The sequence below is a fragment of the Sceloporus undulatus genome, chromosome 7 (assembly GCF_019175285.1).
Source record: "Sceloporus undulatus isolate JIND9_A2432 ecotype Alabama chromosome 7, SceUnd_v1.1, whole genome shotgun sequence".
Classification (NCBI taxonomy): domain Eukaryota; kingdom Metazoa; phylum Chordata; class Lepidosauria; order Squamata; family Phrynosomatidae; genus Sceloporus; species Sceloporus undulatus.
In genome coordinates this window covers 31684156-31701429 of record NC_056528.1, presented here as the reverse complement: position 1 = coordinate 31701429, position 17274 = coordinate 31684156, and the positions used below count along the sequence as shown (strand labels likewise).

The following is a 17274-nucleotide window of genomic DNA, read 5'->3' as shown; positions in this document are numbered from 1 at the left end:
GAAAACGAAATGTTGCAAAGAGGAGTCTCCTAAATGTTTTAGGGGTTTAATAATATTTATGGAGCCCCATCCCATGGGAGGCTTGGCTGGTCACTTTCTCTTTTTTGCCAGCAGGCAAACACCTTCCTGTTTAAGCTGGCCTTCAACTGGTTGGAGGATGTGCTGTGGGTATGCTGCTTTTTAGTAAGGAACATGTCTTTGGGGTATTTTAAGTTAATATTCTAAAAGTCATGATTTAATTGAATTGCTTAATAGAATCATAGAATCATGAGACCCCCTTAGAACCATCCAGTCCAAACTTATTCTGCCATGCAGGAACTCAAAATCCAAGCACCCCCCCAAGAGATGGCCATCCAGCCTCTGTTTAAAGACCTCTAAAGGATGGTTTTTAAAAACTTTTCTACCACTTTGTTTTAACTCTTGTGTCTTAGCTGACATTGTAACCCTTGAGGAGAAAGGCAGGGTATAAATCAAATAAATAAAGGAAGGAATAAGGAACAGTTTGCATTTGCATAGCGCTTTGGGGTGTTGAAAGAGGTTCATGTCCACAATCTCAGTCATTCTTACAGCAGCCTGTTAGGCGGGTTGCTACTGAAATCTTCTTGTATTGCAAATGGATAAGCCGAGGCTGTGATAGCAAGCGAGTAGCTTTTTCTAAATCCGTCTAGTCAGTCCACGGTAGAGACAAGATTTAGAGTGAGGGTTTCTTATTCATTGCTTGGCTGCCTCACTCTCCTCAGAACTAGAAGATATCTCTCATCTGTCTTTGAATTATCATAAGCAGTGGACTAGCGCAGCCAAGATCTGCCCAGCTGTACAAGCTGTAGCTGTATGCTGCTCAGTATTCATTTTGTACATTCACTTCCTTGCCCTCTGCTTTCCTATTGTGCATCTCTTGCGTTTGATAAATTTGAGTCTCCCTGTCTGAATTTTTCATGTTTTCATAGCTTTTTAGGTCAGACTTGAATTAGAGAGAGAAAAGAAAGAAAAGATTGCTTTAAATGGGTTGTACCTGCATCAGCAGAAACGTACCTAGGAGTGTGATAATAAGCTTTCCACATTTCAGTTTACATCATGAATATTTCAGCATGCAATAATGAAGCACCACCATATCCCAGGATGTTGGTTATTGGTTGTTAGCCTGGTGTCGCTTGCAAGGAATGATGATAAACTTTTGATTGTGAATCTGGATTGCAGGAACTGGGTGAATCCAGATTATTGGGACTGGGTAGATACATCCAAATGAGATATTTATAGAACAGGAGTAGGCAGCTGTGAAAGGTTAGAGGACTGTGTTAATCCTCCAGGAGATAATGGGGTCCTTTGGATGTTCTGAAGGTTTAGATGCCAACAGAGCATCCTAGCCACTATTGAGAGATGAGAGGAATTGAAATTGGTTGTCTGGAGGGCCGAGTTTTCCTCAACCTGTCCTGTATGGTAGTTGAACAATTGTTAGTGGAATGAAAGGAGCATGGTTGGGCTCTTCCTTCAACTTTCCAACATCCTTTTTCATCCTTACAGAGCTTCAACATCAGATGCGAATTATGAGCCTGTAGAAAATGGAGAATGCAGTTACCTAGGGTAAAAGACAAGTATCTGTAGGGTAGTATTCTCCCATATAAGTCTGCCTATGTTTTGAGATCTTTTGGGAAGACCTTTCTCTCCTGGTGTGAACATGAGAGAGGGTCTTCTCGGGGGCTGCTCCCAGGCTCTGAAACTCTCTTCCTTCAGATTTATATTATGGCCCTTCTTGCTGTCTTTCCACAGGCAGGGGAAGGCTTTCTTCTTTTGTTTTGGCAGGCTTTTGAAGACTTACTGTTCAAGGGAAATAGGCCTTGCATAATGTACAATATTGTCTATTTGTTGTGTACTTCTTAATGGCTGTTTTTAAGTTGTTTTAATTTTATAGATTACATTTTTAAACTTTGCTATGGGGCAAAGTTTTAGCTTTGTCTGTTTTAATTATTGTAAGCCACCTTGGGTCCCAAACTGAGAAATAGGTGGGATATTAATAATAGCAGTAACAATAACAGGGTGGCTTGCAGCTGCTTTCATGCTCAAAGGAAGTCTTTCTGTCTGCCTGGGTAAGCAAAACCGATGCCCTGATAACAACCATTGCATTCTTTTATGGAGAAGGGTAGTGGTATATAGCATCCTTCAGTGGAATAGAACAGCTCCTTTTTCTTATTCTCCTTAAAATTAATAGCTTTTGAGCAACAGTGGTTATGCTCCAGCTGAGCATGATGTGATTCTGGGTGATGGGAGGGGAGCAATTCAAGAACCATGCAGTTTCGGTCAGGTTCCTGTCATTATCAAATTAGGGATGGGCTACTTCAACAATTGGGAAGTGGCTTCTGTTTTGTGGTAAATAGATGAGCGGAACTATTCATGTGGTCTTTTCTCTTGTAGGGTTTTGACCAGCTGCGAATAGAAGGTTTGCTTTGTGATGTGACCTTAGTGCCAGGCGACGGTGATGAAGTGTTTCCAGTTCATAGGGCAATGATGGCATCGGCTAGTGATTACTTCAAGGCCATGTTCACAGGTACAATTTATGGGGATAAGGCACACTTCTGCATGTGAGAACTCATGTCACCCATGAGTGCGTCCAGTATGAAATACTTTCATGGGATATATTTGTCCAGTATAATATATTCATTGGTGTTCTGTGCAGCTAGCGTGCATGTGTGGAGCATGTTTCCCTCTCTCTTTGGGCCAAGATACTTTTCAGGGCTCTCTTTCAAGCTTTAACCATATTTTATCTAAACTTTGTTCTCAGGTGGGATGAAAGAACAAGACTTAATGTGCATTAAGCTCCATGGAGTGAACAAAATAGGTTTAAAGAAGATAATAGATTTTATTTATACTGCAAAACTTTCTCTCAACATGGACAACCTTCAGGATACTCTAGAAGCTGCCAGCTTTTTGCAGATATTGCCTGTATTGGACTTCTGCAAAGTGTTTCTTATATCTGGGGTAAGGACGTCTCGGGTTATTGCTCAGTTTATTGTCTTGTGTGTGTTTGTGTGTGCGTTGGCATCCCAGTAAACTGACAGCTTGAAAGATTCCCCCAGCAATTCTGTTTGTTGTTGTGTACCTTCAGGTTGACTCCTACTTATGACAACATTTATTATATGGTTTTCTTGGCAGGATTTACTCAGAGAAAGCTTGCCATTGCCTTCCTCTGCATGAATATAAAGCTGGAATATAATACTGTATATTGATTGTATATGCTTGCATGGCAGGGGGTTACACTGGATGGCCCTTGTGGTTTCTTTCAACTCTATCAATCTGTGATGCTGATGTTGATGGTGGTAATACAGTGGGCCCTTGGTATATGCTGGGGTTTGGTTCCAAGACCCCCTATGAATACCAAAATCGGTGGATGCTCAAGTCCAATTATATACAATGGGTAGTAAAATGGTGTCCCCTGTATAAAGTCACAAAGTCAAGATTTGCTTTTTGGAATTATATTTTTTAAAAATATTTTCAAGCCATGGATGCTTGTATCTGTGGATAAAAAATCAATGGTTACAAAGGTCCATCTGTAATAATATTAATACTTCTTACAGCACCTGATATTCCTTAGTTTTCTTCTTTCCAAGTACTAACCAGGTCTGATCCTGCTTAGCTTCTGAGATCAGAAAGGATCTGGGGCCTTCAGAGTATTTATGTAAACAATTCTATTGCAAGAGTTGCCATCAGAATAGCTCCCTAGCTGACTTGGCTTACCACAGGTTTCTACTGTAGAGGAGATGGATTAGACCAGTTGGGACTGCAGGTGTGTTGGATGATCTTTTTTGATGAAATACAGAGAGGTTTGGCACGCTGGTTAGCTGTCCGCCTTTTATTTGAATATGGTGAGATATTGCAGGGATGCTACCTTGCGGAGGCCAACATCTATTGCCTTGCAACAGCTTTGCTAGCAGTAGTCCAGGAGTTGGGGCAGCTTTTTCCTTGTATCCTCCACTCCGCCAGAGCCTTGGTGCCTCTTATATCAAGACAAGCATTTTCAGAGCCTGCATTTATGATTGCAGCTGGACTCAGCACTTGGAGGTACAGTACAAATTTGTTTGCTGTGCAATTTGGACAAGAGCATCTTGTGGTTACATAAGGCCCATTATCTCTGATTCATGTGTGTGTTTTGGTCAGGGCACAAGGGCTTGAAGTCATGCTCTAAAAGACAGCGGCTTGTGTGCTGTTTTGCAGGATTACTCCCAATATTGCATACCCTCACCAAATCAAACAAACAAACCAAAAAAACCCTCAATGTGATACTGACTTTTATCATGTGACTGCTAAAATATGACACTTCCAGATTATGAAACCACTGCCTTAAGACCATGGAAGGGAAGTGAGAAAAAAACTCCAAAGCATCCCAGCTCCCAAGGCTGGATTTTTATTTTGATTTTTAAAAGGATGGTGGAGCAGTTTTGGTGTTGAAGGTTGTGCATGAATGTGTCACTTCCCTGTTCACGATAAGGAACTCTAAAACCAGTGTTCTTTAAGTCCCTGAATTTCTGATTTGAGGTCAGCCCATTATCAGTGGAAGAAATAGAATTCCAGTCTTGGGATCTTAGCTGAAGGCAATGATGTCTAAATTCTGGATGGCTGGACACTGGGGTCAAGGGGACCGTCAAGAGGCAGAGGAAGCGCCGAGTAGTTTATCCCTGGGTTTAGCAATGAGGATATAGGATTATCTGTGTGTCGGTTACGCTTGCAAACCCATTAACTGCTAGCATCTCCTAAATCCTCTCCTTTTTCATTTCTGGTACTGCCGCCTCCATTTATTTCTCACAATTTTCTGGCTTCAGCTGTGTTATTTGGAGCTGCTGTCATCAGCTACTCCTATCTCCAGCTTTTCATTTCAGTTGCAGTAGCTGAATCTGACACTCCCTGCCATCTTTCTCTGCGTCTTCCGAGCTAGGCGGCCGAGAGGTTTCGGTCACATTACATGAAAAATATATTTAAGTTTCCAAGCTTTCCCCTCCACTCTTAGTTCTTCAGCAACAAGAAAGGGAAGGCCACAGTGGCATAAAATAAACCCCATGAAAATAAACCTGCCTCTTAGATTGTGGGTCCTGGTGCATTTCCAGGCAGCTTTTGTTTTCTGCCCATGTACATCACTTTGTGGGGAAATATGTGTCCCTCACAATAGGAATGAGTGAATATTATTATTCTCCCTGGACCCAAAAACATGGGCAAAGGGGTGCTGGCACCATTTTTTTCATGCTGTCGCAGCCAAATTGTCTGCAGTGTCTGACGCTCACTGTGCAGAATGGATGGGAGAGTGAAAGCTGTATGTGCTCTCGCTGCTGAACTTCATGAGCAGGGATGTTCCATAACTAGGGTGCAACATTGGAGAAGTGCTGAAGTGCTGAAATGTACTTAATATAGTTCCCCTACTGAAGGGAAGGAATGTCCTTCCAGTCAAGTTTAAATCTCAGGCAGGTAGGTCCATATACGCTCCTTCAAGTATCGAGGTCCCAAGCCATTTAGGGCTTTAAATGTCATTTCCAGCATCTTGATTTGAGACTGGAAGGTGTTGGCAGCTGGTCCAGTTTTTTTAAAACTGGTGCTCTTTGGGTTTTTGCATGATGTCCCTGCTAGCCTGCAGTCGAGCTAGCCCAATTTCCCCCCTGGATGTGGTTTTCTTTTTCTCCCAGCCTGGGACCTAAGCCAACTCACAGCATAGATTCAAAGGAAATATAGCTAAAGAACCGGTGGTTATAATAAAAAGTTAACATGCAATTAAAGCATCCTTAATTGGGAACAGTTCAGAAGCATTCACCAAATAATGATGAGAATAAAAGCACAGCATGCATGCATACCCCATTAGAAATCCCTTCAACAACAATGAAATAATAGCCCAAATCTTCCCTTTGTTGGGAGGGGAACAGAGAGAGAAGAGCAGGTTAGGCTCTGGTGGGACAGAGTCCCCTAGCCTGGGAGCAGCCACTAGGAAGGACCTCTTATATACTATATCTTCATTAGACATGCCTTTGGTGATGGTGGGACTGAAACTAAGCCTTCCCACAGGGATCTTAACATTTGGCCAAGCGCACATAGGAAGATGTGGTCTTTCATATAACCTATGCATCTTGGGCCCAACCTTCCCAGTGCAATTTCATGCAGATGGTAGTAATAGTGACAGAGATGGTCCTAGATGCATTTCTAGTTCCACACATTTTAGCCCCCCTGTGTTTTACCACTGTCATTTCATTGAAGAGGATCCCCCCTCACACACACACACACCTTGCATTGAGGAAGGGAAGACACAACAGATGCATAACACTTTTGGTTGGTTAATTTTCAAATTCTTCTATCTGGATGCACCCCAAAAGATGGAGGAGGAAGGAGCAAAGGGGGGGGGGGGGGAAGGGGAGGTAAAGAAAGAGACAGAGACAGATAGATGGAAGGTATGGGGACAGCCAACCAAGAGACATGGAGGTTTTTGGATAAATAGGATGGAGGGGTGGGTGCAACAAATTGTGTTTATGCACAGGGTGATATGGAGCAAAGGCTGGGTTGCAGAGGCACTTCTAGGTCGAGGTAGTATGGACAAAGATTTGAAGGCCTGGGAAAGAAACAAGGAAGAGTTCATGGAAGTTATTTTTTTTTCAGTGGGTTTTTCAAAGCCCTTTTTTCAGTCTGCAAAGAATTCTAATGTTTGCTTTTTTTAAAAAAAATAACTAAATCACATTTCACCCCCTCTATGGCTTCAACATTACCACGTATTTTATGTCTCTCAGCAGAAAAGAGTGCAACAGGAGAGGGGTTAACAAAAATTGGGAATACATCAAGATTTGTGGTTGTCCTAGACTGTTCACCTGGGATGCAAAGAAGAGAGCTAATTGCAAATAGATTTAAAACAGAGATAAAAATAAATAAATAAACCCCCAACAAGATGTAAAAATCAATCTTGTGGTAACTGGGACAACAAAAGGTGTAAAAATACACCACACTAAAATTTGACATTTCACAGGATTCTTCCTCAGGCAGAGATGATAAAATATCATACAGGGGAAATAAGGTGATGATGTTGTGGTCCTAGTATCTACATTCCACTTTGGATGTTACAGGGAAAATACGTAGACAGAAAGTGAGCACCTCCCCATGTGTGTGTGACCTAAGGCAATAAAACAGACGCAGTAAAATTTGGCTTCTCCGTTTGAAGCAAGGAATGGAGACTGCTTTTCTCTCCAGTTAATGATGCAGCCTTCTTATGTGGCCTAGAATTGCCAAAGTAGCCTGGTGTGAAGTCCTGTCCTCTGTGCCGCTCCTCTCCATCCATCTACACAGTTGGTTTGAGCCATGCTCAGTTAACCCTGTAGGCTCACCGATGAACCATCAAGTTGTTTTGGAAGGATCTATCAGCCACTCCAGAATAATGGCTTACCTCCCCAGCTAGTGTTTGCTCTGTAAAAAGTGAACATATGGTCCATATATCTTCAGCTCTTGGGACATTAAGAGTGCAGTCCTGTACTTGTCTATTCAGACGTAGGCCCTTGTGTTCAGAGGAACTTACTGAGAAGGAAGTGTATATAAGATTTCTGGCTAAAAGGTCCTTAGGAAATACCGTATATGCTCAACTATAAGTTGACCTCATGTATAAGTTAAGGACAGGTTTGAGGGCCAAAAGTATGGATTTTTATATGACCTGTGACTAAGTCGAAGATAAAACTTAGAGGCATGTTTCAAAGGATGCAGAGGATAAAGCAAAGAAAAACAATGCCAAAGAAATTACATTTCAGCAGTTATAACTGTGGTCACACTAAAGGCTGGTTGGATGAGACAGTAGGGGATCAGTGCTTCCAGAAGAGGTTATACTCTTGCCTTTCACCAGGGGATGGTTTGAAGAGGTAAAGTATAATACATACATTGACTTGTGGAAAAGGCAACTCAATTTTGGGGGCTTAATTTTTTGACCAAAATCTCTTGACTTATACATGAGTATAGCTTCCCGGTGCATCTTCACTGAATTCTGCTGGTGAGGCCAAGCATGTGCAGACTTCTGACATAATAACAGTCCTGAGTCATAATTTTTTTCCAGCCGTCCCATCTCTGAGAATCCTTGTTAAGACTTCCTGCTATAGCCCTGTTTTTCTTTTATAACTATCTCCAAAAACTGAATACCAAAATACTTAACAAAATAAAAAATCCTGACATGATTCATAGCGGTTTGACTAGGACACTAGAAAACCAGGGTTCAATTCCCTTTTTGGCTAAGGAAACCCATTGGATGACCTTGGGCATTCTCTTCGCTTCAGAGTAAGGCAAGGGCAAAATCTGAACACATTCTGCCAAGGAAACTTGTGATCAGTTTGCCGTAGGGTCATTGTAAGTCACAAATTACTCGAAGCCGCACAACAAACATCACCTGACATACAGTTCACTGGGGATTGTGGTACTAAATGCAACCTAATTTGATTCAGTAGTAATCACACATTACTTGTTGAGAAATGTGTGATTTTGCCAACAGCATAACACACAAGATTATATAAAAACTGTAAGCCTTAGTAGTTGCTTGGAGGGACAGCCAGTGGAAAATGAACATTTCTAAGCAACTATGTTCAAGATTGAGGTTTAGCCATTAAGACTCTGTAACACAGCTTGGCATTTGGCTAGAACACCAAGTCTGCATAGCTAGCTAAACTAAGAAGATAATCTAGCGAGTAAATGCTCAAGGGCAAGGAAAAAAATCAGTTCATTAGCTTTTGGTTTGTGCATATCTCATGAGCAGTGGCCAATAATAATACAATAATTTACTGGGAATCTGTCAGCTGGGAATTGGAAAACTAACAGGGTATTGCAGTACAGAAGATGTCACCTAAGGATATCTCCTGTGCCATCACGAGCTTCCTTGCATTCAGTCCAATTTGTACCTTAAGTATATTGGATTTTAAGGAAATGAAATAACTTCCCTAGACTCAAGATGATTTGGGGACTTGTCAGAGGACATGTGGGGGGGGGAGTATTGGTGCAGCATGGGTTTTTAGGGTGGGTTTCTTTTTGGCAGTACAGAAGTGCTTGTGATGGGTTTTAAGGGATCATCTTGGGATGACCCATGCTAAGTCCCACTCCAGATACACAAGGGACTGTCAGGTTCTTGAACTCATGATCCCTCATGATCATGAGGGAATCTCCCTGGAACTGGAGGGAGCAAACAAACAAAATGATGAACCATGGAGGATGGTGACCGATGGAGGGTGGCGGTGGGGAGGGGAGTGTTTTTAGAATCCAAGTCTGATTTAGCTTTCACCCTGGGCAGGCAGAAGAACAGATAGAGGTGGAGGGTGAAGCATGGGATGTGCTTCAGTAAGACACTTCAGACAACCCAGAGTTAAGCAGGCAAGGTTCCTAAAAGGCTCATGCTCTCAGGATTTTGACGATGGTGGCAGTACAGGAGAAGATTGTGCACGCTAAGTGCACACTGGTAAGTTGCAGTGGCACAATTTTGGAGGTGACCTGAATTGTTTCCAGTGAGCTGGATATGAGCAGGAAGAGGGGCAAAATAGAGAGTAGAGAAAGCAGCTTGTTTTAGAAGAAGTGTCAGTTCTGGGACTCATTGGAATCATCATCTTGAATTCAAAGACATAGCCATATCTAGTCTGGAAAATCAGCATGCCAAGGGATCTTGCAGCTCCTGTGAGACTAACGGAAAGATCAAAGTTGGTAGCATGAGCTTTTGTAGAGTTGAGACTAGTTCCTCAGATGCATCTTGGATGTCAGTAAACACTCTAGTGCTGACAGCCATTTTGAGCAAAACAAGATTAAAGTTTAAGGATTTTGATGCTCCTCCCTTTATAATTTGCTACTAAAATCAGGCTTGTGCTTCCTTCCTGGGCCTTCCTGCTTCCATTTTGTCTTCTTCCCTAGTAACCTAGATTTCACAGGGATCTTATTGGCCATTCCTGGAAACAAGATGCTGGATACATCTAGCCTGACCCAGCAGGGCAACACTTAGGATTTGACAACCTGTCATGTATGTCAGTTCAGTGTTATTGGCAAAATTTCTCGAAGATTAATAACTATGCAAGCCGATACAATTTTGTACATAGGCTGGCAAAGTGTGTGTGATTTGCATGCAGAAGATCCCATATTCTGTCCCTGGCATCTCCATCAAATAGAGCTAGGAAGAGTCACATGGACCTTACTTTTGTGGCTCTTGAACTATGTGTGGAAACATATGGAAATACCCTTATTCCATGCACACAAACACTCCAGAGCACTGTACTACTACTAAATACCTCTACAAAGTTATGCATTATTACTTTCTGTCACCATTTTGAGCGGGACTGCAGAGGAAAACGGAAGTATCAGGGCTTGTGGTGTGGTCTTCAGAGAGATCTGGAGTGGGGAATCGGTCGCTGTCCCCTTTGTTGCCCATCCTTGTGTAGCTAGTATGGAACTAGATAGATCAAGGTTGAGGCTTGGTTGTCAGCAAGGCAACTTCTCATTTGCTCATGGTGCTTGTTAGTTGGACTTGAACAGACAAAGTGCTCATGTCTCTTCAAAATCCGGCTGGGTTTGTTCTAGCACAAATCAGTTTGGAGACACATTCATGTTCCTGGTATTGCTTTGAGTATGTGCTGGTATTTGTCAAGTCCTTCCATTACTTTGTTAGACTTAACATGGGTTACCCAGCATGCCTGAATGAACATCAAGAAAGAAATTCAAAGAGTTTTGATCCATCTTTCCCTCTCCTGTGTTGCCATAATAGGTTTCCCTAGAGAACTGTGTCGAAGTGGGCCGGATTGCCAATACGTACAACCTTACGGAAGTAGATAAATACGTGAACAATTTCATCCTCAAGAACTTCCCGGCACTGCTGAGTACCGGCGAGTTTGTGAAACTCCCCTTTGAGCGCCTTGCCTTTGTCCTTTCAAGTAATAGCCTTAAGCACTGTACGGAGCTGGAGCTCTTCAAGGCCGCCTGTCGCTGGCTGCGCTATGAGGAGCTGCGCATGGAGTGTGCCGCAAAGCTCATGAAGAACATCCGGTTCCCTCTGATGACTCCACAGGATCTCATCAACTATGTCCAAACAGTGGATTTCATGAGGACTGACAACACTTGTGTCAACTTGCTCTTGGAAGCTAGCAATTACCAAATGATGCCCTACATGCAGCCGGTCATGCAGTCAGAAAGGACGGCCATCCGATCGGACAGCACCCACCTGGTGACTCTGGGGGGAGTGCTCCGGCAGCAGCTGGTGGTCAGCAAGGAGCTACGGATGTATGACGAGAAAGCGCATGAGTGGAGGTCTCTGGCCCCCATGGATGCACCCCGGTACCAGCATGGCATTGCAGTGATCGGGAACTTCCTCTATGTCGTGGGCGGGCAGAGCAATTACGACACGAAAGGAAAGACGGCGGTCGACACCGTCTTCAGGTTTGATCCTCGGTATAACAAGTGGATGCAAGTGGCTTCTTTAAATGAAAAGCGAACCTTCTTCCACCTAAGTGCCCTCAAAGGACATCTGTATGCAGTCGGGGGTCGAAATGCAGCTGGTGAGTTAGGTAAGTCATCACCCTGTCCCCTTTTTGTCCTGGATTTGAGCAAATTCTGTACCGTCGTAGGTGTACTTTAAGGTAACTGCAATGAACTTATGTGTACATCCCTGTTGTCTTTAGGAGTGGGATGTTGAAAGCAAAATGACTGTGGTCTATTGATGTGATCTTGCTAACTGTGGCTTCTGTAAATGAGGGGAACTGTACATCTTGCAGTCTTAAGATTTCTTGTTCTGGTCATCTGCCATCTCTGCCTCTCGAAGTGCGGAGCCCAGGTGGTCCTGTTCTTCTTGAAGCACCATCCGCCGCTGCTGGATAATGATCCTTGCTTAATGTCTTCCTGCTTAATGCATCCATGTCATTTTCAGTTCCTGTCCTAAACAGTAACCTTGAACATTATATGGGCTGTTAAATAGTTATGCTGATTTTCTGTAATGAGCTCCATGCATTTGTATGAAAAATCAGATTCTAGCGGGCTATGCTTCTTATTTGGAGGCTAACATGCTCTTTCTCTCCCTCCCCAACTCCCATGTTAATTGCTTTGCAAGCTGTTTTTCACATTTATTGCAACCTTCATAGATATTTTCAGCCAAAGGGTGAAGAATTGACACAATCTTCGCTTTCTGCTCTAAAAGAAATAGCTAGGAGGCAGGGAAATCAGTGGATGTTCATTCTGTTAACGTTGCAGGAGAGTCTCGGGTTTCATTTTCTTGGTGCAAAAGCACCCACGTGACTCTCCTTGACGTGTTTGGATGCAGCTGGGAGAACCTCGCAATGAAGTGCATTGTATTGTCTTCCCTCAGACATGCCTTTCATCAGCCTTGGTCAGAGGGCATTGTTCCTTCTGTCACTTGGAAGATTCTTTTTCCAAATGAAGCTGGGGCATTTGCTTTCATTTAGAACCAAGGATTTAAGTTGTTTTTTAAAAGATTTCCCTGCCAGTTCAACTCACTTTTACGCCATGTTTTTTGTGGTGGTAAGAATCCCATGGAATATAGGGCACAGCTAAGTTTGCCTGGCTTGGGCCAGGCTGGAAGTGACCGCAGATACTATGCCTGAATGGCTACGCTTGAATAGCGATAGTATAATTGGGAGAGGAAGAGATGTGCCAGAGGAGCCCCAGGAATCCTGCAAGGCATTAGACTTCCAATCTGGTGCAGCACAAGAATACAAGGTCTGATTCATACATTAGCCAACTTCATGACTCAGAAGAATCGGCATATGTCCCTCTCTATCGCCATGCACGAGTGTGGTCTGCAAGGCCTGATGGTTTGTGTTCTTTTCTCTCAAAGGGGGATGAGAAGAGTCAATGGAAAGATGGTATGAACTGGGTTTCCAAGCAAAGTCTCTCACATTTTGAGATATGGGATGGGATATGGGGAAAGCCAGCTCAGTAAGGATGTAACTTGGTCTACTTCCTCAGACGTAACGAAAGCTCATGCTACAACTTCTTTGGCACAGTTAGCATCAAATGTACTTTGCCCATAGGGTTTGGGTTGAGGTGTTCAGAGGTCTTCTTTACTTAGCTTCATCAGTATGGCTGCACCAAGTGGTCCTAGATTCTTCACCAGACCAAGATGTCACCATGTTAAAGCCTCCATTTTTTTCTACAATAAGATCAACTTGATTAACTCACATAATTTTGGCAACTGATGACAGGTGAAGCATTGAGACGACTCGGAAGCAACCAAACAGGTTGGGGTTCACCTGTTGGGGAGTGACTTGGGGTGAGCACATACACTTTGCACCCAGATACTACCAGATGCAGTCCTTGGCACTTTCTCCAGTTTAAATAGGACTAGCTAATGAAAGACCTGGAGATCTGGATCCAATGTGATGCATTCTAGCGCAGACGATGGTAGTGTTCTGCTTTACCCTTAGGCTAGAGTGGACACTGCCAATGAATTGCTGTTTCAGATATCTCTTGGTCACATTTTCTGTTCAACTGTAGTGGGGACCATCATTCCTTCAACCCCTTCTGAAGAAACTTGTCAAGAAAACCCCAGAGGAGGTTCGCCTTAGGGTCGCCATAAGTTGGAAATGACTTGGAGGCTTGCAAACGCAAAAATCCTTCCTGTATCCAATTGGTTTTGTCTGCGTTCTTTGGTTGCTTCTCCTGGGTAGTGTAGCCCCAGGACTTGCTGCACCAGAAGTCCTTCGAGTACACATTCCTGGCCAGGCTTGGTGCCTATGGATATGTTCGGGTTTAGCTATACAAAGCAGTTTGTCTGGGGTGCTCTGAAAGGTTACTATAGTCATGGAAGGTAGGAATGGGTGGTTAGTGGGTTTTCCTTGTATAAGGTAGCTTTGAAATAGCCAATGCAAGCATCTATCACGATGTCCTGAAAATTTATTTAGCCATGTGGGCTAATTAGGACTGATTGATGATGATGGAGTAGAAGCCTGACGTTCTGTAGCCCTCTGATGCCCAGAGGTGCATTCTGAAGTAATTCTGTATGCAGTTGACCTTTGGATAATGAGTAAGCACACAGGAAGATTGAGATGGTTGTAGAAAACTTGTAGTCTTAGCCCCAGACAGGCTTAGGACAAATACCACTACTCCAAATTGCTCATGGGACAGCTGCCAGGTTGCCTTTTGTAGAGAGTTGAGACTCTTGATTGATGTTCTTTATTTTATTGAGGAGAGAGAACCAAGTGAAGCATCTTAAAAGACACAGAGAAGAGCTAAATGGGGCACCTGACATTTCTGAGAGCAGTCATTCCCAACTGGTGCTCTCTTGATGTGTTGGACATGCTGGCTGAAGATGATTGGATTTGTAGTGCAAGACATTGGGAGGGCAACAGGTTGGAGAAGGCTGGTTTAGGTTGCATCCGCACTGCAGAAATAATCCAGTTTGACACCACTTTTAATATTAAAAATAGTTTACTATAAACAAAATAGACATTTTTGAAAACAAGAAGTGGACTTATGGCTATTTTGGGTTTTTCCTTTTATTTTGGGGTGGTCCATGTGACCCCCCAGATAGTCCTGGGATATAAAATATGACCCCTAGATCTGCTGCAGTCACCCACAGGTTTAGGTGCTGCAACTAGTAAAGCATGCCCATAAAATCTAGTTCAGATTGCTTTATCTTACTTAACGTTAGAGGACAAAACCTCAGAGAGTAAGTTTGCATAACTTTATAATTGCAAATCTTAAATAATTTTTAAAAACTCATTCCTAAAAGCAGCATCAGCACTTAAAAGACTAAGCAGGTGTGTGTTCAACCTCTCTTTCTACAACAGAAAAAACCCATAAGAAACCTTTCAGACTCACTGAAAGAAAGACGTTGGCAGCATAAGAAGCAGGCTTAGAAAAATTCCTTTGGTTTTGAACTGCATTTCCATAGACCCCCCCTTTTTTTTGGGGGGGGGGGTCTTCTTCCTTCTCCCTTGTGTCAAATAAATGAATTAAAATGACGAGTTGTGGGCCCTGTGCCTGAGATGTTCCCATACAAACCCCATTTGTTTGATTTGATCATGAGACTGTTTTGTTGAGACTGTGTGATGCGAGATTTGTGATGTGTGGGTGAATCCATTTTTTGTGCATGTGTTGTTCTGTGTACCATTGGTTGGTGACTCAGATCTGAGTATGGGAACATGCACCTTTTTGGGTTCAGGAGATGAGAGATGAGGAGAGAAGCTCTGCTTCTTCTTCGTGGTCTCTGCGAATCACACAAATGGGTTTATTCTGCGCCTGCGCAGCAATCCTCGGAAACTTCTAGAATCTTTATGGTGGTCATAAAGATGCAAAGCTATTATCCCCAAGATAAGCAGAGATGTGGGGTGGAAATGTATCAATGCTATGTTTTTCCATGGACCACATATCTGTTTGCATTTATGGTATTTATCAATATGTGTCAGGACTGTTGTAGTGCAGTCAATCAAGTGGTTGTTAGATATGTACCTATAAGTCATTTCTGATCCCAAGGTGAACCTATGAAGGGTTTTTCTTGGCAATATTTCTTTAGAGAGGAGTCGTTTCATGGGTTTCATGGCTGAGCTGGGAATCGAACCCTGGTCTCCAGAGTTGTAGTCCAATGCTCAAACCACTGATCAAATTAGATGGGCTAAATATAGGATATGATTTGTTTTTCTAAGAAGGCGAGCATTGGCAAATCCTGGTGCAACTGAAAAAATAATATATGATGTCCTCTCCCTGTGCACAATGCACTTGGCCTCTGGCTGAGTCTGGAGCAGACTCACATCCATCCTTTAGTGAATCAGAAATGTTCAATTAGGACCAAATCAGATTTGTGCGTGTGTGTGCAAGAGAGAGAGAGAGAGAGAGAATGAGAATGAATGAGTGAATCGGAAACTGCTGGACTAGTTTGCAGGCCCTGTTATGTGGCTGGCTGGAAGGTCTTTCCCTGGTCAGGTTACTATTCACAATACAGGTTGAGTCTCCCTTACCAGGAACTCCAAAATCCAGATATTCCAAAATCCAAAACATTCTTCCCGGGTAGCTGAGATAGTGCCCTTTTGTTTCCTGATAGTCCAGTGTGTACAAACTTTGTTTCGGGTACAATCACTACCAAGAAGGTAGAACAACTAGCAAGAGCAACAAACTGTCTTGTTCCAGCCTCCTACTGCTAGTAGGGGAACCTCTACTACAGTGTGAGATTCTTAGTTTGTCCCTCCCATCCATCTCCCTCCACCCAAAGAATATTGTGTTTTTGGTAAATTTGTCAGAACCATTTTGTCATGTCTCAATTTGGGACGCCAGTCGCCAGCAGCATTGTGCAAAACTGAGACTTGTGTTTGCTGGCCCCCAAAGCGGGTAATTAAGAATATTTGCCTACCTCTCAGGGCTGGGGTAAAGACCACTGGTGTATCTGAGATGCGGCTTTAGCCTCCCCTTTCTGACTGCCTTGCGTGAGTGATCTGGGGAATCGAAGAGAGAGGAATCCTAAGACGGATGGTGGCCTCACTTTGCTTTCCTTGTTTTTCCAACAGCCACAGTGGAATGCTACAATCCAAGGATGAATGAATGGAGCTACGTGGCAAAAATGAACGAGCCTCACTATGGCCATGCTGGGACTGTGTACGGGGGGCTGATGTATATTTCAGGTACGCTGTCCTGTTGCTGACAACATACCCCTTCCAAACAGTGTCCTGTAAATCCCCATAGCCTTATAACCTCCCTACCCAACATTCTCTGTAATGTTCTTTTCCAAAATCAGCTTCTGCTGGCATTTCATAAGCATCATTTCCTATAATTCTCCTGCCCCAAGCTGTTCCAGTAGGATCATGCTGCTAAATCTCCAGCACTCATTTTAGATACAATTGTCTTAGCCAGTAGGTTGTCGTCTTCTTTCGAAACATCCTCTTTAAGGAATGATTTGTGGTTGTTTTCTTTGAAACATTTAGAGGTGTGTTTTTACGGAAATTGCAAATCTGGTCTCCATGCTGCCTCTAATCCTACAAGTGTCTCTATTATATATATTCTTAAAAACCTCTTTTCAACTGGGATAGGTTGTATGCTAATGTTATGAGAAATGCTGCCTCTTTTGAGGACAGCTAGAGGACTTTGAAGTCTTACCAGGGACATAAATAGTGGCATCTCTCAAATGCCTAGTCAAAGAGATGGAGAAATCCATCTGCAGAGTCGGTCCGGTTTCCGTTTTGTCTGGTTTGGCATTAAAATCTTCATGCTTAAAGCATCTCAGCTGAATGCAGCATTTTTACACTGATGAGTCCCCAAAGATTTGTCCTCTCCAGAGACAGGGCTGGATGCCAGAGTAGCAAAGGTCTTTCCTGCTTCACC

The 17274-nt window shown here is 43.1% G+C and overlaps 1 protein-coding gene across 11 annotated transcripts in view; it reads left to right on the top strand.

The window, feature by feature from the left end:
* LOC121936212 (kelch-like protein 13) overlaps window positions 1-17274 on the top strand; it is a 59168-nt gene that overhangs the window by 38314 nt on the left and 3580 nt on the right. For 10 of the 11 annotated variants that reach the window (XM_042478177.1, XM_042478170.1, XM_042478178.1 and 7 more), the window contains 4 exons: window positions 2410-2542; window positions 2777-2973; window positions 10721-11516; window positions 16464-16577. In XM_042478177.1, coding sequence (XP_042334111.1) covers window positions 2410-2542; window positions 2777-2973; window positions 10721-11516; window positions 16464-16577 — 1240 coding nt within the window. The remainder of the gene's footprint in view (window positions 1-2409; window positions 2543-2776; window positions 2974-10720; window positions 11517-16463; window positions 16578-17274) is intronic. The other variant, XM_042478175.1, reaches the window with a different exon arrangement.